A 28,000-nucleotide genomic window follows, 5' to 3' on the forward strand; every position below is an offset into this window, starting at 1 on the left:
TTCAATAAATACATGCTGATTTATTTATATGGATAAGATGGTTTTCTTGGGGATAAATTCAAGAGGAGGTGCGAGCATTTTATTCATTTGCGATGTCCTACCCTGACAAGAAGGGCAACAGGTTCTAGGACAAGCTAAAATCATCCCCTATTTAAAAAAAGGAAAAAAAAAAGTTATCCCCTAGCAGTCCTGCAGGGAAAAAAATTTTTTTTTTTCCCCAGTGATTCCTAGTTGTTTTTGAATGCAGAGGCTTGGGAAGGAGTTTCCATTGGAATTCAGGATGAAGGCATGACTTCTGCGTAGTGTTGAGGGGAAAAGGGTAGGAGCAGGGTCCATGCAGTCTGGCCCCTTAGCCCACAGATGCCAAGATGATGTCTACTGGCAGCTCCTCTGAACTTCTGGCTGTCACCTGCATTGTTACTGTGTCCAAAAGCAGCAGTCTGGAGCGCACCAAGATATCATGACCTCCCCGGAACACACCTAGAGGAAAGAGAGAAGTACAGGTGTGTAAGGAAGAAGCTGCAGAGAGTGGGCTAAGGGTGGGATTTGTAGCAACTCATCAAGGCAGCTGTGATGCAGTGAAACGGGAGTGGGCCTGCAAACGGGAGTTGGGCTGAAATCCCTGAGATTTTATGCAAGTCACTTTACCTCTCTGAGCTACAGTATCCTCAACTATGAAGTAAAGGAGATAATTATACTGTTTTTTAAGCTTTTGCCAGGTGCAAATGAATTAATAAAACATACAAGGCTTTTACCTGGCATCACAGAGGCTCTCATGCATGTTGGCTAAATCTAAGAGCAAAGATGAAGGGACAGCCCCTTCATGACAAAACCACATCGCAGGTGTCTGCAAGACCCAGGGGACTAGGTTGCTTCAGTGTGGCCAGAAACAACCGCTTGGGGTCTATCAGCTGTGAGCAGGGCACTGAAGCAGAACTGCCTCCCAACCCTGTTTAGAAACACTCAGGAAAAAGGGACGCCTGAGTGGCTCAGCAGTTGAGTGCGTGCCTTCGGCCCAGGGCGAGAACCCAGAGTCCCGAGTCCCGGGATCTCTCTCTGCAGCTCTCGTGAATAAATAAATAAAATCTTAAAAAAAGAGAAACAGGAAAAAAAGAAAATCTCCCATTTCCTTTTGTTCAGTTTTAGGTGTGATAATTGTATTGCCCCCACTCCTTTAAACAAGGCATCATTATCTCTTAGAGAAATATACAGATATAGAGACATTTACATACAAAATGCTGTATCTGGAATTTTCTTTAAAATAACTGGGGATGGGACGCCTGGGTGGCTCAGCGGTTGAGTGTCTGTCTGCCTTCGGCTCAAGGCGTGATCTCAGGGTCCCAGGATCGAGTCCCATGTCAGGCTCCCTGCATGGAGCCTGCTTCTCCCTCTGCCTCTGTCTCTGCCTCTCTCTCTCTCTGTGGCTCTCATGAACAAATAAATAAATTTATTTATTAAAAAAATAATAAAAATGAAATAAAATAAAATAAAATAAAAAAATAAAAAAATAAATAAAATAAAATAAAATAAAATAAAATAAAATAAAATAAAATAAAATAAAATAATAAACCGGGGTTGGGGGATAGAGGGAGTGGCGGTATGGATGCTGTTAAGTTACTGAAACTGGAAGATGAGCACATGAGGGCTCATTATAGCATTCAATTTTTTTTTTTTTATAGCATTCAATTTTTGTGTAAGTTTGAAAATTTCCATGTTGACTTCTTAAAATACCATTCCTATTAAAAAAAGACCAATCAACCTAGTAGAGAATTTGAGAAAGGATATGGAAATAATTCACAGAAAAAGAAATACAAATGGCACACATATTTGGGAAGAATGCTTAACTTCTTTCAATATACAAGAAATATAAAATAAAAACTACAGGGACACCTGGGTGGCTCAGCCATTGAGCATCTGCCTTTGGCTCAGGGTGTGATCCTGGAGACCTGTGATCAAGTCCCACATCGGGCGCCCTGCATGGAGCCTGCTTCTCTCTCGGCCTATATGTCTGCCTTGCTCTGTGTGTCTCTCATGAATAAATAAATAAAATTTAAAAAATAAAATAAAATAAAATAAAAACTACACTAAGATACCATTTTCCACCCAGACTGGCAAAGATCATTTGATAATGACCTGATAATATACTCTGTATATTACTGATTACTGTATTATACTGATAACATACTATGTTGTCCACAGTGTGGAAGGAAAGGCATACAGTTCCAATAGAAGGCAACTAGAAAAAAAAAAAAAAAGAAGGCAACTAGAAATTTATATCAAAATGAGAAATGCGCTTTGACCTGGTAATGCCTTGGGAAGTTTATCCTATAGATATCCTCAGGGAATACATGCAAAATAAAGTATGTGTGTGTGCATGATTAGTCACTGTAGCATTGTTTGTAATAGCAAAAAGCCTGGAACAATCTATATATTTATCAATGCAGGCTGATTCTATAAATTATGGTACACCCATACAATGGAATATAAGGAAGCTACAAAAAAGTATGAAGATTTACTCTGGGATGATAAAAAAGTCTTGGAGAAGAACAGTGCTAATATCTACACAATAATGCAGATATACTTCATGCCACTGGGCTGTATACCTGAGCTTAAAATGGTAAATTTTACATTATGTACATTTTACTACAATTAGAAAAAGAGGAAACTCTATGTATTTTTAAATATATTTTTAATTAGAAAAAGAGGAAACTCTATGTATTTTTAAATATATTTTTAATGTAATCTCCACCCCCAACGTGAGGCACAAACTTAGGACCCTGAGATCAAGAATCACATGCTCTACCGACTGAGCCAGCCAAGCATAGGAAAGACAATATATATACTATTTACACGTAAACATCTGAGTTAAAATAGGAAATTGTGCATGTCAGTGTTCGTATCCATAAAATCACTGTTTATAATAACAATGCTGATCAGTCACCTGTCGGAAAGGAACTAGATAGATGACAGGCAGCAAGGGTCGGATATTTCACTGCTGGGCTTTTTTTACTCTATGAATTTTCTTTTTTGTGTTTTTAAAGATTTTATTTATTCTACAGAGTGAGAGAGAGCACAAGCAGGGGGAGTGTCAGGCTCCCCACTGAGCAGAGAGACGGACACAGGGCTCCATTCCAGGACCTTAAGATCATGACCTAAGTTGAACGCAGACGCTTAACCGACTGAGCCACCCAGGTGCCCCTTACTTTGTGAATCTTCAATGCTATAAATTTGAATCCCCATGTTCCCAGTGGGAGCCCTCAACCCAGGGCACAGTAGCATGCAGACTGTAAACTACGTAGGCCCTTCCCACCTAGAAGTGTTGCTTACCAGCCAGAAGCAATGTGTGGGTGTTCTTGTTATCTGGCACTTTGTCTGACCTCTCACAAGGATGCATTCCCAGGAATTTCACGATATTGCCCACAGCCTCTATAGGGAGAAATCCCAGCATCATTAAGCCACATCTCATTTCTACCTTTGTGTCACCACCACTCCCCCATCCTCTAAGCCTGCTCTAAGTTGCGCTTTTAAAAATTTTATTTAGTAATCTCTACACTCAATGTGGGGCTCAAACTCATGACCCTGTGATCAAGAGTCACATGCTGTTCTATTGAGCCAGCCAGGCCCTCTCTAAGGGCCTTTTCATGAAGTGCCATCTGAAGTATATACTCTCAACATGGCCCTGGGTTCCTGGGGGGCCAAGGCCAGGAGGAGTGAAAGGGGAGGACACATTTCAATAGCCAAGGATTTTACCTTCAAGTGTCTTGATAGTAGACAAGGTGAATGTTTCCTCTTTCTCAAACTCATCCCCTACCTCATCCCAGGCTGCTTCAAAGTTCAGTTTCATGACCTTTTGGATATGATCAGCAACAGTGATTTCCAGATCTTCCAGCTGTGGAGATGGAGGTGGAAGTTAGGCATACACCTCCGGGGGAATGGGTTCCTGTTCTGCACACCTGTGGGGCCTCTGCTCTGCACTCACTGCTTATCCCTTTCTTCAACGCATTGGGCAAGTGCTCACTAGACACAGAGCACTGTGCTTGGCTCTGGGGACATACAGTAACTGGACTTTCCTTCAGGTGCTCACAGCCAAGTGGTGTCCTTTCAATAGAAATGCCCTGACCCAAGTGCTCACCTTAGGATGTCAGCTGCAAGGTCACGTCCCTTTGGAAGCCTGCCTAGAGTCAGTGCCTTAAGGATCCAAAGGTCTGCCTTCTACGGCTCGGACACTTATGACTCATCAGATCCCACCCTCTGCCTCAGAATCTCTGAGCCTGACAGATTCTGGACCCCTAGCCTCCATCTCAGCTGTGTCCTCTCTGAACCTGACACATATTAACCCCCAACCTTGGACTGAGAGAGCACATAAAGGTTCCCCATTCATCCAGCCACCAGCTCTTCACTGAGCCCCTACTCTTGGGGATGTTTGTTTCAGGTATGTAAGTAGGACTCCACTCCCACAGCAGAAGCAATCCTCAGGCCCAGTTCTCCCAAGGAGCTCACTTGATCCTAGGGCAATTCCTGCTCTTAGGGTTACTGCTGGCTTCGGGAGGTCCCCTTAACAATGGCCCCCGTGTGACAATGTCAATTATATTCCACAGTGACTGTCCCTCTAGTCACGAGGAGCTGGAACAATTTGCATCACCAGATTGAGTCTGCCCTCAGATGGTACTGAACCACACTGCCCCACGGTCAAACTCCAGAGCAATCCTGCACTCAGCTCATCCAAGCTCAGAAAAGTGGAATTAGACGTCCTTTGAGTGCATGAAAGGACTACTCAACAGATGCAAACCAATCCAATTCTCTAGAAAGCTTGAAGTCTAATTGTTAGCTCCTGGAAGGGGCTGCTCTGCAACCTTAGGCACAAAATTGAGCCTTCCAACACTAGCTTCTTACCACATATTCATCTTCATAGCCTTCATCATCAGTCTCCCCAGTGGTGGGGTCACAGTCCTTGACAGTGAACTTCATCATGCAGCTGAATGTGCAGGCCACTGCAGAGAAGAAAGGCTGGGTGGTCAGGTTGGCCCTAGTCCCTACAGGGGATAAGTTCCTCCATAGGGCAGGTGGCCATGGCCTGTGTTATATTATCAATAGCAGCAACCCCACACAAAATAGCCATCCAATCCCACAAATTTGGACAGAAGATACCACCTTGTGGAAGAGTTAAGTCATGGGTCTGAGGAGCCCCCTCAGAGGGAAGGAAGAAAGAGGAAAGCAGGAGTGCTTTCAGGATGGCTAAGCCCATGCCAGTCACATGTCCAACGTCCAAGGTCTGGAAAAAGACGCTGGTGGGTCCCTTGGAAGGAGTGGAGCTGGGGTGTTTGAGTCTTTGTGCCTATCTTTGTACTCTCATGGTAAAATGAAAAAGTACAAGTTGAGAACCAGAGAGACCTGGGTTCTGCCTCTTACCAGCCACAGGAGCTCAGGCAAGTCCTTTACCCTGAGTCTCATCTAGGAATAGGGAGAGCAGTACTTATCCCCTTAGGAGACTATGAGGGTGAAATGGGATGATGTAGGACAAGTTCCCAGGACTCAGCCTTTCTTCTTCTTTTCCTCAAGACTGAAATCAAGGAGTTGAAGCTCTCAGAGGAGACAAATGGCTGGTGTACATCTGGCCCACACCATCTGGATCCCCAGGGTTCTCACATGGTCCAGGGTGATTTCTGGAGAGGGGCTCACCAGCTGTGGGGTCTTCCTTGGGCAGTGACACCAATGTGTAGCAGGTCCCAGGCTGGTTGTAGGGTAGGCTTCGGGCAGGCACGTAAGAGACCACCTCATAGGCTTCAGTGGGCTCCATCTGCACTGTGACGTTCTCCAAGGTCTGGTCGTTGAGTGTGTTTGTGCAGTCAAACTGAACCAGGGAGGAGAAGGGTTGCTAAGAGACTGCTCTAGGTCTAAGCCCTGCTGTAGAGGAACAGCCCAGAGATCCTAACTCACCCCATGAGCCAAACTAATTCCTATCCCAGTACCTCTGCGCAGGCTCCCTGTCCCAATGCTGACACATAAGAGCCAGAGAAGTCCTGGGTCAAGACTGCAAGATACATACCAGCTGGTGACAGAACCTATCATTAAATTGGGCTCCTGACCAAATCAGTGTGGGACCCTATAGGACCTGTCGCACTTAAGACCACTCCCTAGGCCCAAGCCCCAGCATGGCCTCGGCACTCCCTTCTCACCTGGAACACCATGTGATCAGTGAAGGTGTGTTTGGTGCAGCGGATGACATACTCTGTCTCTGATTCAGTGAGGGCCACAGGCTCAGGCGAAGACTTGAAGAGGGGCCCCAGGCCATGGAACTCTGGCACTGCCGCCAACTGCTCTGAAAGCCACAGGCCACAAATTCACTCAGCCTTTTAATTCCCAGACCAACCTGTGATGGTTTCTAATATATGCTCATGGCCAACTCTCCATGTCTTTCACCCTACTGAGATGGATGTATATGTATACACAACGGGTTACTCGCTATTTCCCAAATATACAAATACATTTTCTCCTCTTGCTAACAAAAGACCTCAGCCACAGAAAACTGACTGAGAGACCCCAATGTCTGAGGCCTAATCCATTTGGAGACTCCTACAACTTTAGAAGCTCAGCAAGAATTCTTTTTTTTTTTTTTTTTTTTAATTTTTATTTATTTATGATAGTCACAGAGAGAGAGAGAGAGGCGCAGAGACAGAGGCAGAGGGAGAAGCAGGCTCCATGCACCGGGAGCCCGATGTGGGATTCGATCCCGGGTCTCCAGGATCGCGCCCTGGGCCAAAGGCAGGCGCCAAACCGCTGTGCCACCCAGGGATCCCAGCAAGAATTCTTAAAAGGAAAACTCTGGGCAGCCCCAGTGGCTCAGCAGTTTAGCGCCGCCTTCAGCCCAGAGTGTGATCCTGGAGACCTGGGATCGAGTCCCACATCAGGCTCCCTGCATGAAGCCTGCTCCTCCCTCTGCCTGTGTCTCTGCCCCCTCTCTCTCTCTGTGTTCCTGGTGAATAAATAAAATCTTAAAAAAAAAAAAAAAAAAAAAAGAAAAACTCTAAAGATGAGATGAATGACGTTACAGCCACAGAATCAGGCAAAAGAACAAACTGGTCCTATACATTTGTCAGTTAAGATAAACCGGCCAGTAATGAGATGTTTCAGATTCAGACTTGTAGAAAACCTCACTTCAAGTGGTCTTGGGCACCTGGTAAACCTATCCCTACACCCCAAAGCCTGCTTCCAGCAGTGGGCTGGGTCTTCTGGCCTACAGGCCCACATCTGGCAGCAGTCTGCACACCATGTTTGTCTATGATGACTGTGCCTACTGCTCTCTTCCCTGTTCTACAGTAGGGGCATCGTTTCTCAAAGTATGGTCATGGATCACTGGTGTCAAGAGTTATCTAAGGGTGTGACTTGTCAAAAACTCAGATTCTTGGCCCATCATAAATATGCTCTGGCTCTGGGATTCAGGAATCTCATTTCTAAGAAAATTTCTCAGATGTTTCTGATGTACACTAATATGTGTAGACCACTGCCCTAAGATTTTTAACTTGTCTTCCCAATTAAGTTGAACTCTGTAAGGACAGGAATTGTGGCAAGGCCAGGGATCTGATTATTTTGCCCTGAACTTAGTAGGTACTCAATTCATGTTTCATGGGTAGAGACAAAAAAAGTAGGCATTATTATTATTTTTTGCTTTCTCTTTGTGACTGCTTCAGTCCTCTGCCACCTACAGGACTGCATCTGATGAATGTGCAGGCAGTAAAAAGCCCAGAAAGAGCCAGCCTAGATATCTGGGCAGTAAAAAGCCCAGAAAGAGCCAGAAAAGGGCACTTTTGGGCCATCATGATCATGAGCTACTACAGTGCTTTTTCTGTGGGAATTTACTTCTTGGAGCACCATGTTTCTACACCTGACACTTAACTAACCCAGGGGATTCTATAGAAGCTATCAGTTAACACTGAGTGTCTGATTCTTCACCAATAAAATAGATTTAACAATCTTGTTCACAGTGTTGTTGTAAAGATAAATGAAGCAATAAATATCAGGATCTAGCAAAATTCCTAGAACTGAACAGGTGATCAATAAACGTTAGGCTTTGGAAGACTGTTTAAAGATGAAATTCACAGCCCCTTAGAGATTTAGAAGGAGTCTTCCTTCGAAGGTATGTCAGAATGGTGGCCCCAAGACGTACACAGGCTAACTCCCAGAACCTGTAAATACGTTACATCACATGGTAAAAGTGATTTTGCAGATGCGATTAAGTTGTATTTTTGAGAAGGCGAGATTATCCTGGATTATCTGGGTGGGCCCAAAGTAATCACAAGGATCCTTATGAGAAGGAGGCAAAAGGCTCAGAGTCAGATCTGGCTGACTGTGAAGGTGCTGGCTATGAAGGTGAAGGAAGGGATCATTAGGAGAGCAATGAAGGAGGCCTCCAGAAACTAGAAAAAGCAAAGACATGTTTCTCCCCTAAAGCCTCCAGAGGGAGCTCAGCAATACCAACACAGTGAAACCCATTTTAGACCTCTACCCTCAGAATTGTAAGACAATAGGGATCCCTGGGTGGCGCAGCGGTTTGGCGCCTGCCTTTGGCCCAGGGCGCGATCCTGGAGACCAGGGATCAAATCCCACGTCGGGCTCCCGGTGCATGGAGCCTGCTTCTCCCTCTGCCTGTGTCTCTGCCTCTCTCTCTCTCTCTCTCTCTCTGTGTGTGTGTGACTATCATAAATAAATAAAAATTAAAAAAAAAAAAAAAAAAGAATTGTAAGACAATAAATTTGTGTGGTGCTAAGCCACTAAGCTTGTGGTGATTTGTGGTAACAGCATGGAGAAGGTAATACAGAAGGAAAAATTCTGTGTTAGAGTGGTCCCAGTTAGTTCCAGATCCTAGTTTTGCTGAATTTGAAAGGTAAATTGATAGAAGATAGGATTCTCGAATGGAATGGAAAAGGGGGGGATTTAATTAAACAATAATTGGGAACTGACCGTGAGGAAGAAAGGTTCTGTTCTAAGTGCCATGATAGAGCATATAAAAGACAAAACCTGTGAAGAACCATATAGAACTAATTAAGAGAAGACAGAAGAGCTGGAATAGAAGAGATGAGCATAGGAGATCCTTCAAGAAGAAAGAGGGGCACATGTTAGATCCTGAAGGTGGGAATTCAGTAGATAATATGGTATGGCAATTAGATACACAGCCTCTACCCTTAAATAGATGCAAGACCAGAGGGATAGATAAATATCTAAATAAAACCTTTCCAGACAATGTGGACTTAAACATCTCTGGAATCCAAGAAAAAATACTAGGGTCTCTGGATCCCGACTATACTGAATTTGACCTCTGGTACCAGCCTGGGCTCCAGGCACCCAAGCTCTCAGAACCAAGGCTAAGTGGTAGCCTTGAGCCAGTCTGATGTGAATCTTAATTCCAACCCCTCTACTTTCTTGCTAATGCAACTTTAGGCATATCACTTTCTCTCTCTGAACTTCCAATTCCTCCAATACTAAATGGACCCAATACCTTACAACTGAGGATTAAATGTGCTGTCTAGGGTACCCTCAGGGCCCAGCACTCCAGAATAAGAACTGTTGTTGATGGGAGTCTGGGTGACTCAGTCAGTTAAGCATCTGCTTTCTTTCTTTCTTTCCTTTTTTTTTTTTTTTTAAGATTTTATTTATTTATTCATGAGAGACACACACAGAGAGAGGCAGAGACAACATAGGCAGAGAAAGAAGCAGGCTCCATGCAGGGAGCCTGACGTGGGACTCCATCCTGGGACTCCAGGATCATGCCCTGGGCTGAAGGCAGGTACCTAACCACTGAGCTACCCAGGAATCCCAAGCATCTGCTTTCGGCTTAGTCATGATCCTAAGTTCCTGGGATCAAGCCCAGCATTGGGCTCCCTGCTCAGCAGGGAGTCTGCTTCTCCCTCTGTCCTTCCCCACTCATGCTCTCTCTCAAATTAAGAAGTAAAGGGATCCCTGGGTGGCTCAGTGGTTTGGCGCCTGCCTTTGGCCCAGGGCGCGATCCTGGAGTCCTGGGATCGAGTCCCACGTCGGGCTCCTGTCATGGAGCCTGCTTCTCCCTCCTCCTATATCTCTGCCTCTCTCTCTCTAAGTCCATCATAAATCAATAAATAAATCTTAAAAAAAAAGAAGTAAAATCTTAAAAAAAAAAAAAAAAAAAAAAGAGTAAGAACTGTTGTTGATTGAGTCTCTTCTAATTTCCCTGAGAAGATCAACTACCCTAAAGCTGAGGAGACCAAGCCCAGGTCCTAAGAGCCCCACCAAGCACTGCTACTCACCCTGGAAGATCTCTTGCCGGGTAGCTGCCACTTTCTCAGGCTGCTTGGCGGCTGTGATGGGGGTGCTTTCTGCAGGAGCAAACAAACATTGTGACCAACAACTCCAGTAATGGGGCATGTTGACCACAGAACTGTTACTTAGGGATTATAACTTCCAACTCCCCTGACAGAGTGTGAACATGTAAGAGTACAGAACACGTGAGAAAGAGTGTGTGCATGCGTCTCTATGTCCTGGAGCTAGATGTAGAAAGGATTATTCCATCCTTTTGGTGTAAGCACCCCCATCCTGACTAGGTTTAGTGGCTTCAAGGCCCATGCAGACCTTCCCACAGAGCTTTGGACCTGATGGCCTCTGAAAGGAGCACAGATATTACTTACCTGTTCTCTGCTCTGCCATTGGCGTGGTGGCCAGGGGCACAGACTTGAGGTCAAAAGGTTTTTCCGATGGTTCTAGAGTATACTGCTGCAGAGCTCTCTCCAGACCAGGGATGGAAACCGTCAGACCTAGAAGCCAGTGGGAGACAGACATGCCTGCATACATGACAGAACGAGCACCTGGAATCCCCCACAAAAGATTGAGACCCAGGGGCCTAGGTTTTATGACCCTAGACCACTGAGAAAACCACTTAAAACCCTCTGGGCCTCCACTTTCTCATCTATATCCTTCTTCACACAGCTGGTATGGGGATAAATGTATATAGAAAAGTGACTTATAGAGAGTAGAGTACTATGCAAAGAGAGATTTTTATTAATGACTAGTGTTTCAATTTACCGAGCTGTTTCCACCCACATTGGTGTGAACCACAAGATTGTAGGTCTCCTGAGGTTAGTGATACCATGAAGTTTCCATGCAAGTCTAGCCGAAAGTGTCTTGCCTCAGGCTTCCCCTCCCCAGTGAGGTGCACCTGCTCTGGAATAGTGAGAAGGGCCACAGCTCTGGGATGGGGCCAAGTCAAAGGAGCCGGTGAGACTCACCATTTAGGATATACCCTGCATTGAGGGCCTTCTGCTTCTGCTCCAGGACATTGAGATAGAAGGTGGCTCGGTCCCTTACTTCATTGTCATCATCCATCACACACCTGCAGTCAGAACACACAGTTTTCCTGGCTGGGGCCCCACAGGGATAGCAGGAGGGATACGGGAAGCCTTCATCAGAGGCCAGTCAGAGGAAGCAAGTCTCCTAAAGCTTGGTCCCTAAATGTGCAATCCAAGCATGAAAAGCACAGAAGAGCCTATGATATTCTAACTACCTAAGGGGTGGCCATATTCATATTCCCTGGACCCCCTCCCTGAAGTCCATCCAGTGAAGAAAGCAATCTCCTATATCCAGCAGCATGTGTCAAAAAACAATTTTTTAATTTTTTTATTGGAGTTTGATTTGCCAACATATAGCATAACACCCAGTGCTCATCCTGTCAAGTGCCCCCCTCAGTGCCCGTCACCCAGTCACCCCATTCCTCCCGCCCACCTCCCCTTACATTACCCCTTGTTCATTTCCCAGATTCAGGAGTCTCTCCTATTGTCACCCTCTCTGATATTTCCCACTCATTTTCTCTCCTGTTCCCTATAATCCCTCTCACTATTTTTTATATTTCCTGTATGAGTGAAACCATATAGTTTGTCCTTCTCTGATGGACTTACTTCACTCAGCACAATACCCTCCAGTTCCATCCACTTGAAGCAAATGGTGGGTATTTGTCATTTCTTTTTTTTTTTTTTTAAGATTTTATTTATTCATAGACACACAGAGAGAGGCAGAGACACAGGCAGAGGGAGAGGGAGAAGCAGGCTCCATGCAGGGAGCCCGATGTGGGACTCGATCCCAGGTCTCCAGGATCACACCCCAGGCTGCAGGCGGCGCCAAACCACTGCGCCACCAGGGCTGCCCTATTTGTCATTTCTAATGGCTGAGTAATATTCCACCGTATACACAGACCACATTTTCTTTATCCATTCATCTTTCGATGGGCACTGAGGCTCCTTCCACAGTTTGTCTATTTTGGACATTGCTGCTATGAACATTGGGTGCAGGTGTCTCGGTCTTTCACTGCATCTGTATCTTTGGGCAAACCCCCAGCAGTGCAATTGCTGGGTCATAGGGCAGCTCTATTTTTAACTCTTTGAGGTACCTCCCACACTGTTTTCCAGAGTGGCTGTACCAGTTTACATTCCCATCAACAGTGCAAGAGGGTTCCCCTTTCTTCACATCCTCTCCAACGTTTGTTTCCTGTCTTGTTAATTTTCACCATTCTAACTGGTGTGAGGTGGTATATCTCATTGTGGTTTTGATTTGTATTTTCCTGATGGCAAGTGATGTGGAGCATTTTCTCATGTGTTTTTGGCCATGTTTATGTCTTCTTTGGTGAAATTTCTGTTCATGTCTTTTGCCCATTTCATGATTCCACCCTCACCACTGCTATTCAACATAGTACTAGAAGTCCTAGCCTTAGCAATCAGACAACAAAAAGAAATAAAAGGCATTCAAATTGGCAAAGAAGAAGTCAAACTCTCCCTTTTCGCAGATGACATGATACTGTACATAGAAAACCCAAAAGCCTCCACCCCAAGATTGCTAGAACTCATATAGCAATTTGGCAATGTGGCAGGAAACAAAATCAAGGCCCAGAAATCAGTGGCAGTTCTATACACTAACAATGAGACTGAAGTAAGAGAAATGAAGGAGTCAATCCCATTTACAGCTGTATCCAAAATCATAAGATACCTAAGAATAAATCTAATCAAAGAGATAAAGGATCTATACCCTAAAAACTACAGAACACTTCTGAAAGAAATTGAAGAAGACACAAAGAGATGGAGAAATATTCCATGCTCATGGATTGGAAGAATTAATGTTGTGAAAATGTCAATGCTACCCAGGACAATTTACACGTTCAATGCAATCCCTACCAAAATACCATGGACTTTTTTCAGAGAGTTGGAACAAATCATCTTAAGATTTGTGTGGAATCAGAAAAGACCTTGAATAGCCAGGGGAATATTAAAAAAAAAAACCAGAGCCGAGGGCATCACAATGCTGGGTTTCAAGTTGTACTACAAAGCTGTGATCCACCAAAACAGTGTGGTACTGGCACAAAAACAGACACATAGATCAATGGAACAGAAGAGAGAACCCAGAAATGGGCCCTCAACACTATGGTTGACTAATATTCGACAAAGGAGGAAAGACTATCCACTGGAAAAAGGACAGCCTCTTCAATAAATGGTGTTGGGAAAATTGGACAGCCACGTGCAAAAGAATGAAACTGGATGATTCTCTTACAATATGCACAAAGATAAACTCAAAATAGATGAAAGTTCTAAATGTGAGACATGAATTCATCAAAATCCTATAGGCAACACCCTTTTTGAACTTGGCCACAGCAATGTCTTGCAAGATACATCTAGGAAAGCAAGGGAAACAAAAGCAAAAATGAACTATTGGGACTTCATCAAGATAAAAAGCTTCTGCACAGCAAAGAAACAGTCAACAAAACTAAAAGACAACCTACAGAATGGGAGAAGGTATCCACAAATGGCATATCAGATAAAGGGCTAGTATCCAAGATCTATAAAGAACTTATCAGGGGCAGCCCCGGTGGTCCAGCGGTTTAGCGCCGCCTTCAGCCCAGGGTGTGATGCTGGAGACCCGGGGTCGAGTCCCAGGTCGGGCTCTCTGCGTGGAGCCTGCTTCTCCCTCTGCCTGTCTATGCCTCTCTCTGTCTCTCATGAATAAATAAAATCTTAAAAAAAAAAAAAAAAAGAACTTATTAAACTCAACGGCAAAAAAACAAACAATCTAATCATGAAATGGGCAAAAGACATGAAAACAGAATTTAGTATGACCCAACAATTCCCCCTCCTGGGTGAATTCTCTTGAGAACTGACAACACAGGTCACACAGAAACTTGTACGTGAATGTTCACCACAGCATTATTCGCAAGAACTAAAAAATGGGAAGAACCCAAATGTCTGTCAATTTGGTGAAGAGCTAAAATGTGGTCTACCTGTACAATGAATTCTTTGGCCATAAAAAGGAATGAAGTATTGGTACATGTTACAGCATGAATGAACCTTGGAAAAAAAACATTGTGGAGAAGCCAAACACATGAAAGCCCACAGATTAAATGATTCCATTTCATGAAATGACCAGAATGAGCAAATCCATAGAAATAAAAAGTAGATTAGTGGTTGTGTGGGGTTAAGTAGGGGGGGTGCTGAGGGGAGGGAAAAGTGACAAGTAATGGATATAGGGTTTCTTTTCTTTCTATCTCCACCCTCACCAGCTAACCAGCAAAACAGCCAAGCAGGTACAGTTGAAAACAGCCTCATCAAACTTCATATATTGCAAAAAACCCACAGAGACCAAGGAGTCTTAATGCTAGGAACACACATCCACAGAAAGTACTACCCTAGTACAACATTTAGTCTGCCGTATAAGCACCATGGATATAGGGTTCCTATTGGGGATGACAGATATGTTTTAAACTTAGATTACGGTGATGGTTACACAGCTCTGTCCCATAATAAAAAACATCACATTACACATTTTGAGTTGGTGAACTTTATGGCTTGCAAAATATATGTCAATAAAGCTGTTTTTAAAAAAGACTCACCTCTTCAGCAACACCAAGATACTGGGTAACATCTCTTCATTCTGGGCTCCAAACTTGGCCAGAGCACTCACAGCACCTGTGTTTATGAAGCAACTATGATTTATTCAACACACCTGACAGCTCATAGCTCGGACACTTCCAGCACTTGGAACAGGTGTTTGAGCAGAAGAGCCCCAGAGCTTATAAGCAGTCCTGAGCATGGAGGCCCAAATCTGCCACCATTGCAATGACTGGTCTTGGACGGACCTTCACTGGGCCTCAGCTCCCTCATCTGTTTCATGGAGAAGGCAGCCCCATTCTTGGGTTCCAGGAGCCATTTTGGCATTAACTGAGATGAGGCCACAGAAGCTAGCCACACACAGGTTGCTCAGCTTCTATACACAAATGGCCTCAATTTGTAGTTATTAACCTTTGGATTAACGTAAGAAAATGAACTATTATTAATGAATATCAATCGCTGAAACTGGAAAGATCTGTCCAGTGGGGGCATTAGAAGACAGTAAATTTGAAATAAAGAATATGATGGCGGGACACCTGGGTGGCTCAGCGGTTGAGCATCTGTCTTCACCTTAGGTCATGATCCTGGGGTCCTAGGATCGGGTCCCACATCAGGCTCCCTGCATGAAGCCTGCTTCTCCCTCTGCCTCTGTCTCTGCCTTTCTCTCTCTCTGTGTGTGTCTCTCATGAATAAATTAATAAAATCTTAAAAAAAGAGAAAAATATGATGGATGCATACTGAATTGTATACTCATTTAAAAGAGTGCATTTTGGGGTGCCTGGGTGGCTCAGTTGGTTAACCACCTGACTCTCAATTTTGGCTCAGGTCATGATCTCAGGGTTGTGAGAGAGAGCCCTGCATCAGGCTCTGCACTTGGTATGGAGCTTAAGTTTCTCTCTCCTCTTTCCCCTGCTCCTTCTCTTAATAAAAAAATAAAAAAATAAAAAAAAATAGTGAATTTTATAGTCTGTGATTTATATCTCAATAAAGCTACAGTTTTTAAAAAAGCTAACCAAAAAACAGCAAGAAATAAAAGAAAGTTAAACACCAACATGTAGTCAAAGTTAAAAACCAAAAATCAGTAACAAATCAGAGAGCTAAAGAACCATCCAACTGGGTGATACCCAAGCATCTGAGGTCCTTTCCACAATGTTATAAATCATGGAGCTTGTGAGGCAAGAACACAGAGTGCCTGTGGGCTGGGGCGTAGGTCCCTTTGGCAGGCCATTTGCTCAAGCAGCAGCTAAGAGCCCCAGTTTGGGGAGTGCCTGGGTGGCTCCGTCAGTTAAGCATCTGCCTCCCACTCAGGTCATGGTCTTGGGGTCCTGGGATCTAGCCCCGCATCGGGCTCCCTGCTCAGCAGGGAGTCAGCTTTTCCCTCTCTGACTCTCCCCACTGCTTGTGCTTCTCTCACAGTCTCACTCTCTCTTTCAATGATTAAATAAAAAAAATCTTAAAAAAAAAAAAAAAGCCCCAGTTCAACACCAGCTCAGACCCACCTGCCCGGACCTCCTCATGCTCCAAAACTACACGGTTATAGATGAAGCGGATATACTTGGAAGGGTTGTTGGTCTTGGGTCCCTCCTGCCCTAGAAGATGCAGGATGCGGGTGGCCAGCACGGTGAACTCGCAGTCCTCGATGAACTCGCACAGGTGTGACAGCCCCGTCTCCTTGCTCTCTGTGTTCTCCTCAATGATGCTGATGATGCAATCCACGATGGCCCGCTTGTATTCAAAGCCACCCTGCAATGGGAGGGGTTGAGCTGAGCAAGAAAGTTGCTCTTTTCAGAAATGAGCTGTGAGGCCCAACACCTAACCAGGACGAAGGACAGCGGTCCCAACACAGAACCTGGTCAAGGGAGACCAGGGACCTGGCTTATATTCTGTGTAAAATATAAGGCTTGGACTGAATGCATGCTGGGGCCCTTGCAAATCTAATAGTAGATCATTTAATAGAAATATTTTGGGTTTGTTGTATGGCTGTGAGTTACTTTCCTTGTCCGAACCTCAGGCATATTCATAATAAGGACCATCAGTGTACTTAGTTCACAGATTATTGTGAAGGGTTAAGATGCTATTTGTATGCTGTTTTATTTCAGTGAGGCGGTTATGTGAGAAAGCACACTATAAACCTTCAAACACTGTTTTCGGTAACAGTTTTACAGCCAGGCAAGCAGTGAAGGGGGGGGCGGGCAGCAAGAAGCTCAGACTAACTGCATCAAGGCTTCGCTGGCAGCTGCTCTGATTAGTGAATGGACATACCCCTGTGCACAAGCAGCAGATCCATTTCTAGAACACAAGGTTTCAGTGTCTGACTGCTGCACCCTAATGAATGAAGTCTTACATTTTACTGATATTTGGAACCATGAATTTTTCTGGGAGGAAAGGAGGTATGGGGAAAAACCATGGACTCTGGAGCCAGATACATCTTAGTTCAGATTTTGGCTCAGATACTGATTGGGCAGGTGACCACAGGCAGGTCACTTCACCTGAGTCTCAGATCCCTGATTTTTTTTTTAAGATTTTATTTATATATTAGAGAGAGAGAGAAAGAGAGAGAGAGAGGTTGAAGGAGGCAGGCAGACAGACAGAGGGAGAAGCAGGCTCCATGCAGGGAGCCTGATGTGGGACTCAATCCCGGGGCCTCCAGGATCACGCCCTGGGCTGAAGGTGGCACTAAACTGCTAAGCCACTGGGGCTGCCCAGATCCCTGATTTTTTTTTTTTTTAAGATTTATTTATTTACTTATGATAGAGAGAGAGAGAGAGGCAGAGACACAGGAGGAGGGAGAAGCAGGCTCCATGCCAGGAGCCCGACGTGGGACTTGATCCCGGGACTCCAGGATTGCGCCCTGGGCCAAAGGCAGGCGCTAAACCGCTGAGCCACCCAGGGATCCCCCAGATCCCTGATTTTTAAAGGGAGGAAATGATGTCTGTCGACAAGGCCTGTTATGAAGATCACAAGATTGTATACGCTGTGTGGTGTCTCCAAAGTGTTGGACCCATTAGCTAAAAACTCCCTAAGTATTAGCACCCTCCTCCCCTCTAATATTGCAAGAATCCCAAAGATACCCAAGGCAAGGGTTCCTCACCTGCCTTGTTCCAAGGGCCACTTTGGGCTGGGGTAAAGGGGCACTAGATATCTGGGGACCAATTCTACTCTAAAGCCCTTTGCTTCTGCTCCTCTGAATTAACTGGTTTTGTTGACACACCCAAGGAAGGCAGTGTGAGTCACAAACTTACATCAAAAACAAAAATAGAACCCAATGTTACATACATTATTAGCATTAATTTCAGAAGAAACCACCCCTGGAGCTCTTGGAATGCCCAGAAAATTTCTATACTAGACACCAGTGAACACAGGTGTTCCTGACTCTGGCATAAGCATCGCCACAGGGCATCTGCTGTGTCTTTAAAGCCAGGGTGGTGAGTCATTACTTATTACTGTAATTACTAGCAATTGGTATGTTTATACTATGGTTCATGAGGAGTATAAAGGCCACAGGCACCAGGAAATCTACCTCGTTAATAGGTTGATCTGGGTACCCCCCAAGAAGAGGACCTTGGCTCCAAATTGAGCATGGAGTTAGCAGCCAGGTCACTCCCTGCACGAGGAGACCTGGCAGGCCCCAAATGCCAGCTCTTACCTCTTCCCGCAGCATGGTGAACAGGAAGTTCATGAGCACAGCGTGTTTGCGAGGATACTTCTGACACAGGGCACTGATGGCCTGGACCACCACCACCTGAGTCAAACAGACATGTGTGAGCAGCGGCCTGACACTAGGGTCAAGTTACTTAGTTTACTACGTGCCAACAGAGTCCTTCCTTAGGTCCAGCCAGGCCCTGGACCTAGAGGGCAAGGAGGAGAGAGGAACTCCACTACCCTCAGGGAGTACATGATCCCTAAGCCCATCCAACTAGGGTGGCATGCACACAGGTCCCAAGAGCCCCAGACCCAGACTCTGGATCCGGACTCTGCTTTTCTCAGACCTCAAAGTAAGTCCACAGGCCCCTCTCCTTGCCACCTGTTCTGCTTCTCTTCCTACCTCCACCCCCACAATCTTACACATCAGCTGATCTGGTTCCTCCCTAGGTACTTTGGTCTTGGCCCTCTCCCCTTTGCACACAGTCTCAATTTTAGTACATGTGCTGCCAAAGTGAGCACTGCACAAAGTCTCTTAGGCAGTCCTTCCTGCTCCTGTAGTTTTACCTATTATGCCGCTCACTCTCAAACCTTTGTCTGTTGTCTGAGCTCAAGACCAGTGTTTCCAAATGCCCACCAGGCAACTCCACCTGGTGTTCACTGGCACATCAAACTCAACATATCTGCAATCACCACTATTACCTTCTCGCTGTGCTCATCCAGGACCTGACTCTCCCTCCTTCCCCAAACTGATCAATAGCACCACCATCAGCCCATACTAGTAAATGAGAGCTCTCTGACAACATTTGCTCCCTCAGCCTTCGCTCCATGCCCTGACAACTGGTCTCACAAAGGAACAATAAGGACAAAGTTCCAGAGGCAGGATGAGCGTGTCTCCCAAGTCCGAGCCCTCAGAAGGGCAAAGTGCCACCCTCTCCACCAAGTCTTCAAGCCTGACCAGCTCCCAGTCAATCTTGGCCTGGGGGCTAGGGAATGTGGAGGAGCAGGCACAAAGTGTCTTCCTCACTCTGGGGACAGTGGGTGTTCCAGGCACACCCGGGTACCTTGAACTCATCTGAGATCTCTGACATGAAGGACGAGATCTGCTTCATGAGGCGGTCGATGCTGCTCTCACTGCCGGTCTTGAGGAGCGTGGTGATGGCCAGTGTAGCGATGCTACGGTTTGAGTCTGTCACCAGGTTCTCCAGATCCAGATTGCATGCTGTCACTGCAGAAGGGTGCTTCATGGCCACCTGTTTGAGAGGACAGAGAGAACAGATATAAAAAGGGCCTTTTTCTTTTTTTCTTTAAAGATTTTATCAATTTATTCATGAAACATACAGAGAAGCAGAGACATAGGCAGAGGGAGAAGTTCCCTGCAGGGAGCCCAGTGAGGGACTTGATCGCAGGGCCTGGGGATCATGACCTGAGCCAAAGGCAGACACTCAACCACTGAGCGACACAGGTGCCCCAAAAAGGGACTTTTTTGATGGCTCTGGCCTCAGACGAGCCCATCTCACCATCTGGTAGAAAGCAACTGTGACCAGCACCACACCTTTTGTAACTCAGGTCAGGGGTAACTGAAATGCCTCCAGCTGATTAGGCCACCCCCCTGACCCTCTCAAAAGGCCAGAGTTACCCACCTCTAAACCCTTACCTTATTGAGGGTGCGGACAGCAGCATAGCGGAGAGCGGCCTTAGGTGAGCTGCAGAAAAGCTGGAGCACTGTGGGGATACAGATGCCATGTGCCAGGCTGCCCTCACCACTCAGCAGCTGGGAAAGCCCAGGCCTCCAGGGAAGGGCAGCACAGGGCATGGAGGGCACACAAGGGCTAGGAAGCTGTTCAGACCCAAACTCTGTGCTCATTTCCCTGCTGGCACCCTCACCATAACCAAGGAAGAGAGCTCATGAGCAAAGAGGCTTTGATATGCCTATGAGAGCCCAGTGGATGTTATGAATGATGCCGGCTGCTACTTACTGAGAACCTGCTATTTTCCGGGCATTGTGCTAAGGAGCTGCTATACCTTGTCTTATTCATTTCTCACAATCTCACAGAGCAGCTATTATCCCCGTTTAACAGATACAGAGACTTAAGTACACGGGTAAAGCTACTAAAGTTAACTCTGGAGCAGCTGCTAGCTACCAGAACCAGGACTGAAATCCAGGACTGCCTGTACCTAAAGCCTGAGCCCTCTACCTCTGTGAAGTAGAACTGCACTCCCCATTCCTGGGCATGCACTGAAACCAGCAGAATTAGCTCCATCCTGGCTTCAACAACTGCCCTGGTTCCTATGCTAACTGGTTACACGTCAGACAGCATATCTCTCCCCGTGTCATGGCTGTCAGGAAGCCAGGACTCCAATCCAGGCCATCAGGCTCCAGTGTTCAGGCTTCAGGGACCCCTCTGAAATGTTCTTCCTTTGTCTAAGACAGCTTGGCCCCTAGTGACCAATGCACTGGTTTTATAAATATTGGGTTCCTCCACCAGGCTCTCTTGGCATGGCTAGCCAGTCTGATAGGCTGCAGAGTGGATCTGAACCCCACCTCTGCCTCTTATCAGAGCCCCAGGCTCTTTAATGAATGGTAAGATGGAACTAAAAGTACCCTATCCCCAAACATAAGGCACACAAGAGAGCCTGGTACAGTGCCTGGTACCAAATACATACTAGATCCCAAATACTTCTCTTAACATAACACTATGGCCTATTTGAGGGCTTTTTCTTTCTTTTCCCTGACCCCTGGGCCCAGGGCCTAGTTCCCAGCAGACATAAACATGTGGGGCTTGGGTGAAGGGATGTCTGTAACCTGACACAGCTGGGGCCAGCTCTTTGGCGCTGCAACCTGGCAGATTGACGATGGCTGAGGCAGCTTCATACACCACCATCTCATGCTTGTTGCGCAAACAGCTCTCAATGAAGTCAAACAGTGGGCTGTCACGGCTACAAAAGAACATGGGCAGCAAGAAGTTGGGGGTGGCCCAACACTGAATGAGGCATTACCTGGCCAGGGGAGCCGAGAGCCATTACCTGCCGTCCTCCTCCTCCAGCTGCTTGCTGGCCACCCGGATCATCATGCAGTAGGCAAAGGGAGACTTGAGGCCGTGCCTGGTGAACTTGCTGATCATCTTGTTGACAGCCAGGCGGTCGTTCTTACGCACATGGTACAGGAGCCCCAGAGCATGGTACTAGATGATAGGAGACCATGGCATAGTATAGACATGTGAACCTCAGGTCTACCAGCAGGCCAGTACATCTCTCTGGGCTTTAGCCTTCTCATTCTACCTCAGAGGGGCTATGAACAATTTACCCAGATGCTCTGTATGGATGGCCTCTGACACAATACTCAATAAACCATACGAGTATATTTGTAGCCTAGCTCCTACCCCCAATTTTGGCAAGGCGGCCTGAGTACAGATGTGGAGGGGACAACAAAAACCAGAGATGAAAGAACAGGAGAAGATGAGATGTCTTTCAACAAGAGAAAGTGGGAGCCAGGCCTCGAGCATGGACCCATGCTCCTCCCATGAGATCTTACAGCGTTAAACCTTATGACACCCCTAAAGGTAGTTATTTGTAGCCCTACTGACTCCCAAGGACTCATGGCTGGCACTGGCAAAGCTAGGTCTGAGGGCACAAAGTCAAGGGATTCCCCTTTTGGAGATGTAAGGTACACAGAGTTCATTCTTATCCCCCTGCCCTTTGTTTTTTTTTTTTTTGTTTGTTTTCTTTTCCTTTTTTCTTTCTTTACCAGAGTGGTATTCAAAGGCTAAGGCATGCAACTGTGGGTGCCTTGTATGTGAGAAGCTTCTCTGACCCCAGGAAGTGTTCTGAGGGGCCACAGCCGGCCCTGGAGAGGAGAATCAGCACAAGGAGTGAGAAGAAAGAGGCGATAAGCACACAGGGAGCACTTACAGGTACGCACCTGAAAGGTCAGACTTTTTTTTTTTCTTAACTTTATTTATTTGAGAGAGAGAGAGAAGGAGCATAAGCAGGAGAGGGACAGAGGGAGAAGCAGATGCTCTGCTGAGTGGGGAGCCCAATACGAGGCCCAATCCCAGGCCTGTTGTATCATGAACTGAACCAAAGGCAGACACCTGAGACTGAGCCACCCAGGTGCCCCTGGACAGGTCAGGTGTTGTTAGATGCTGTCTCATAGTATTCTTACAGCCTTGTGAGCCAGAAACTTTCATTCCCATTTTACAGGAAAGGAAACTGAGACTCACAAAGATTAAAGGAATTCCTGGCCTAGGTCACTGAAAAAGAGTTGAGTGGCTGAAAGCCCCACCAATGTATTTACATGCACCACTAACAGCCAACTTGGCAAAGGCTCTCTGTCTCCCTGGGCCAGGTTTGCTCCCTCCCATGCCCCCAAACACTACTCGGCTGGTTATCAAATACTTGAATATTTCAGTTCCAGCTGGTAAGCAGCCTCTAACTTAAACCTTCCCAAGGGTACCCTGGATTCTTTTCCCAAATTCCCAAGTCTCCCCACAATCCAAGGACAAAAGATTAAAGCCTGCCCCTGCTAGGGACCACCAGGATCTCCAGGAGAGTGTCCTTTCTGACTGGCCAGTGCCATGCCATATGCCTAAGAATTGTAAATACCACTCCTCTGTTCACACCTCACCTGGACCATGATGTTATCGCTGGATGCCGCCTCCTGGGCCTCATTCACCCAGCGCTTGACTACGTCAAAGCTGCACTTCAGCAGGTGCTACGGGCAACAGAGCACATTAAGAAGCAGGTAGGCAGAGTGCTCTGCCATCATACTGCCTGGCCCCAGCTCACAGTTAAGTCCAGCTCTGGATCCTCCCTTGGACAGCCCAGAGACGCCCTGTTGTCCTGGTTTTGTGAGACAGTGCATGAGAACAGCTCTCAACCTCAGTCTCCACCCTGGTGACAGATCTCCCACCAGACCAAAATTTCAACAATCTGTCACCCTAAGGAATCGGTCAAAAGTTCCTTGGTACCCTTTACTGAGAAGGTGGTGGGACTCTCAGATCTGGGGACATAGAAACACTTTTTTTCCTACTGAAAAGCAACTGATATTTCCTCAGTTTCCCAACCTGATGCCTAGCCCCCCAGGGTCCCCAGCTACACACCAGGGAAGACACCAGGGCAGAACTGGAGACACTGGGCACCTTGTCCACGATGGCCTGTTTCATGTAGCGCTCGATAGCCTGCAGCATGGTGCTCTGTGGGGACAAGTAGGGGTGGGAGGGGACACTATCAATCCATGGCAATAGTCAGGAGTATAGATGATGGGTGGGAAGATTGAGGGCAAGAAGGAGGCAAACCTGTTTCTGGTGTTCCTGCACCCCACCCGCACCCCATCACCTGGCTCAGTGTTTTACCCAGGAGACACAGGACAACCTAAGGCATGTGAAGGAAAATCATAACTGAGTCTCTCCAGGAAGCAGGGAAGAATGGCTGCTGGGAGGGGGCAGGAGACTCACGTCAGTAATCTGGCAAAGGGCACGCACAGCTGGGCCCCGGTAGTTGTCTTCTTTCCCAGTCATGTCCTTTGTCAGGCTGCAGGAGGGGAAGGCATTGTCTACACACAGGAAACTGGGCCTCTCTGAGACCATGTCCCCATCCATTTCTATCCAGCTCTGGTCAACATGCTTGCCTGGACTACTACATGAGTTTCCTAACTAATGCCCTCACAAAATTCTTACTCCTTCCTGGTCAAACCCCACATGGCAACAAGAGAGATTTTTATAAAGCTTGAAACTGACAAGGTCACTCCCCAGCTTGGGTTGAAACGTTCCCAAGGCTTCCTATTGCCCATTACCACCAAGTATAAACTCCTTAACAAAGAAGTCCCCAAATAGGCCATGCTCTCTCCTCTCCAGGCCTTTGAATATGCTATTCCCTCAACCTGGAGCACTCCTGACCCCCGCCCCCCCACTTCTGTCCTGCTATTTATTTATCTAGGTTTCTATCCCTTCCTTCCTTAAGATTTTATTTATTTGAGAGAGAGTGTGTGAATGCAAGAGAGAAGAGCAGTGAGGAGGGGCAAAAGGAGAGGGAGAAGCAGGCTCCCTGCTGAGCAGGGAGCCCAACACAGGGCTCGTTCCCAAGGCCCTGAGATCATGACCTAAGCTAAAGGCAGATGCTTAACCGACTGAGCCAACGAAGCACCCCTAGGAGGCCTTTTCTGATCCAAATTCAAATGGGATATTCTTCTAGTCTGTTCTCACAGTCTATCATGATAAACTCTATTATATCTTTTTTTTTTTTTTTTTTAAGGTTTATTTATTCACGGGAGACACAGAAAGAGAGGCAGAGACACAGGCAGAGGGAGGAGTAACAGGATTCATTCGGGGAGCCCAATGTGGGACTCAATCCCAGGACTCCAGGATCACGCCCTGAGCCAAAGATAGATGCTCAACCGCTAAGCCACTCAGGAGTCCCTAAACTCTATTACATCTTAATACCTGTCTGCCTAGTTATTTCTCTGTCAATTCTGGGGCTGCAGAGCTCATGTCAGTTTTTTTTGCTGCTATATTCCCAGAACTATTCACAAGGACTAGTGGACATTCAATACATATTTTCTAAATGAGACCTATGATGTAATGTACAACATCCTTCCCTCCCCACATTCTTGGTTCTTAAGAACAGAGATTATATTTTAGTCACATCTGCCGCCTGAATAACTCAGTCTACAGCAGAAACCAGTGATTGGTAAGCAAGGCTGTCTGTATACCCCTGCACTCTATTTTTCTTGTGTTCTCTCTTGGTACTCACTAAAGTCTTTGTGAAAGTTCCAGGGTGGCTCAGTTGACTGAGAGGAATCAAGGCAAGGAAGGGTTTGTGCTCTAAGGTAAGGTCAGAGAATTAAAAAGGAAACTGCACACTCCGGAGGCTGCCATGGGGTAGGCAGCAGGAACACAAGGATGAGGGAGACAAAAGAGGAAAGGGTGCCTGGTATTATATTAAACAAAATCTCATTGCCTGATACACAAGAGAAAAAAACGGCCTCTGTGTCAATGGCCTCCATCAAGGGAACCATCATCCATCGACCTAAGACTCACCTGCTGGTGACGATAATAACATCCTCAGCGATGCAAGACATCTCCTTGATGGTCAAGTAGCACATCCGACGGAGCGTGGGCTGGAAAATAAATAGGAAAAGTCCTATAACTGACCCGTGGCTCAGCAAGAGGGCCAAGGTAAGGAAAACTCCAACCCACACAAAGGTAGACCATACTGACTGAGGGCACTTACGTCATTGGACTGAAAGAGCTTGGTCATGGCAAAGAAGGCCTCAGTTGCTTCAGTGGTCCCTAGGTGCTCCCCCTGTTTTAGTCGAAAAAGAAAGTCTCAGTGTGGGGCAGAGAGGCCAGAAGGCTCTTTCTGCCAGTTCAGCCCAGGCCAGATCCTCAGACCCTGCAGAGGCAAGGGCACCAAGGGCAATACATCAGAGTTAGACATTGAGGAGACCCAGAGCTGGACAACCATCACACAGGAGCTGTCAGATATCTGAAGGGCTATCTTAGCAACCCCTCCAACAACCTCCAGTACCATTTCCCTCACCCCCCAAGTTCCATCCTTTTTTTTTTTTTTTTTTTTTTTTTTTAGGATTTTATTTCTTTATTCACGAGAGGCAGAGAGAGAGAGACAGAGGCAGAGGCAGGCAGAGGGAGAAGCAGGCTCCCTGCCTGATGTGGGACTTGATCCCAGGACTCCAGGATCACACCCTGGGTTGGAGGCAGGCGTTAAACTGCTGAGCCACCCAGGGATCCCCAAGTTCCATCCTCTTACCTGGTTTATGAGGTAAAGGATCTTGGTGAGGATGTGCGCACATTTTCGAGGATTGATGGGAGTTTCATTAAATACACGAGCCTAATAAAAAGCAACCAAGAACATTACTTTCTAGCCTGGTTTATTTCCTTCCCATTGATTGCACTCAAGCACATTCAAAATCTGAGAAGTCCCAGGGTAAATAAATACATTTGCCTAAAAAGCTTACTTTCATGAGGAAACAGTGTTGTTTTGTTTTTTCCTTAATTCATCTACTAACCACTCCTCAAATCTTCCCTAAATATTAGTTAGGGATGTGCTGACTTACTAACAGGTTTTTAATAAACACTTGTTAAGTAGAAAAAGAAACAGAGAGCAGGAACAACAACAAAGGCGAGCATAATGAACTCTCTCCAGGAAGTTTTCCTGTCTTTCCAGGAACAGGTTCCTCCCTTACTGTTCTTTAAAGCACCACTTTAAAGGTGTTAGTATTTTGAACACGTTGATTATGAACACTTAGGATGGAGAAGGTAAATGATACTTGCCTCCTGGAGTACTGCACTCTTCTCAAGATGCTGGAATGGGTTAGAGCCTCCACCTACAGAGCAAAGAAGAGTGAGTATGGGTTGGAAGCCTAAACTGCAAACCTTGCAGACATAGAGAAGGGAAAGATGTCACTACTGTCTACCTAGTCAAGTTCAAATTACTCCAGAAGGGCAATCAAAGCTCTACAACTTGCACATAGATCCTACCACTCTTCTGCAGGGAGCTCCTTCTACCCGAAACCACTCGGTCACCCAGCAGCCCTGGTACAGTCCTTCTGTGCTTCTCAGTGTGGTGTCTTGCATTCATTTATGCAACTTGTACTTAACTGAGTCCCTACAATGTGTGGGGACCATTGTCTCCTAGTGACGAGGATTTCTTCACAGCAAATGTCACATTTGTAATCAATTACGTGTGTCTTTATCTGGTTGGTGTCTAGCTTCTCCACTAGGCCTGTGACTTAATATTCCCAGATGAAGCCCTGAGGGTCTCATTGTTCTACTACAATCTCGGGATGCAATACAGTGCCGGGCATTCGGCAAGCGCTCAACACATGTTTACTGAATAAATAAATGAAAGAGGGTTCTTAGCCACAGCACTGGCTCCACAGATTACGCTCCCGTTCGGCCAGCAGCAACGCAGCCCCGTGAATCCCAAGGGGTCTCACTGAGAAAGCCACCACGGTGCATCTGGCCGGGCCCCTCCTCCTAACAGCTGGGGAAACCGAGGCCCCCAGAGGCGCATGACCCACCCAAGGTCACCCAGCGAACTGTGGTCGAGCCCCCGAGAGGGGGCAGCGGAGCACGCTCGGGCTCTCCAAGGCCTGCCACTGCCCCCCTGCGGACGTTGGCACAACCCCTGCCCACCCCCGTCCCCGGGTCTCGGCTTCCCGTCGAGGAAGGGGCCCGGAAGGACGGCTCCCCGGGCGGGTGCAGAGAGCCTGCGCGAGGGTCCGGCCTCCCCCAGCCTACGCCCCCTCACCCGACTCCTCGTCTTTCTTGTCGAATTTCTTCAGCATGGTGGTGCCGGCGGGGCGCGAAGCAGCAGCCTTGTGGCAGACCCGTGCAGCAAGCGGCAGCGACCCGGGGGCAGCTCCGCACAGGCCACTTCCGGCCAGCCACGTAGTCCCGCGTTCTGCGCACGCGCAATCTGCGCTCCGCGCACGCGCACAACCCGGAGCT

At 46.6% G+C, this 28,000-nt stretch overlaps 1 protein-coding gene across 1 annotated transcript; it reads right to left on the minus strand.

Annotated features, from left to right (window-relative positions):
• COPG1 (COPI coat complex subunit gamma 1) lies at positions 1–27,959 on the minus strand. The gene is made up of 24 exons (XM_025448376.3): positions 27,801–27,959; positions 26,822–26,874; positions 26,298–26,378; positions 25,761–25,832; positions 25,568–25,647; positions 23,987–24,062; positions 23,633–23,725; positions 23,158–23,244; positions 21,558–21,715; positions 21,337–21,470; positions 20,188–20,255; positions 19,595–19,783; positions 18,535–18,630; positions 16,388–16,631; positions 14,891–14,966; positions 11,253–11,356; positions 10,656–10,781; positions 10,278–10,346; positions 6,177–6,319; positions 5,680–5,851; positions 4,894–4,991; positions 3,751–3,889; positions 3,328–3,426; positions 1–480 (listed from the first exon to the last, which is right to left on the minus strand). Exons 1-24 carry the CDS (start codon positions 27,835–27,837, stop codon positions 350–352), a joined length of 2,625 nt encoding a protein of 874 aa, XP_025304161.1. The 5' UTR covers positions 27,838–27,959; the 3' UTR covers positions 1–349.
• Positions 27,960–28,000: the final 41 nt, after the last annotated feature.

Source organism: Canis lupus, chromosome 20 (assembly GCF_003254725.2).
Source record: "Canis lupus dingo isolate Sandy chromosome 20, ASM325472v2, whole genome shotgun sequence".
NCBI lineage: Eukaryota > Metazoa > Chordata > Mammalia > Carnivora > Canidae > Canis > Canis lupus.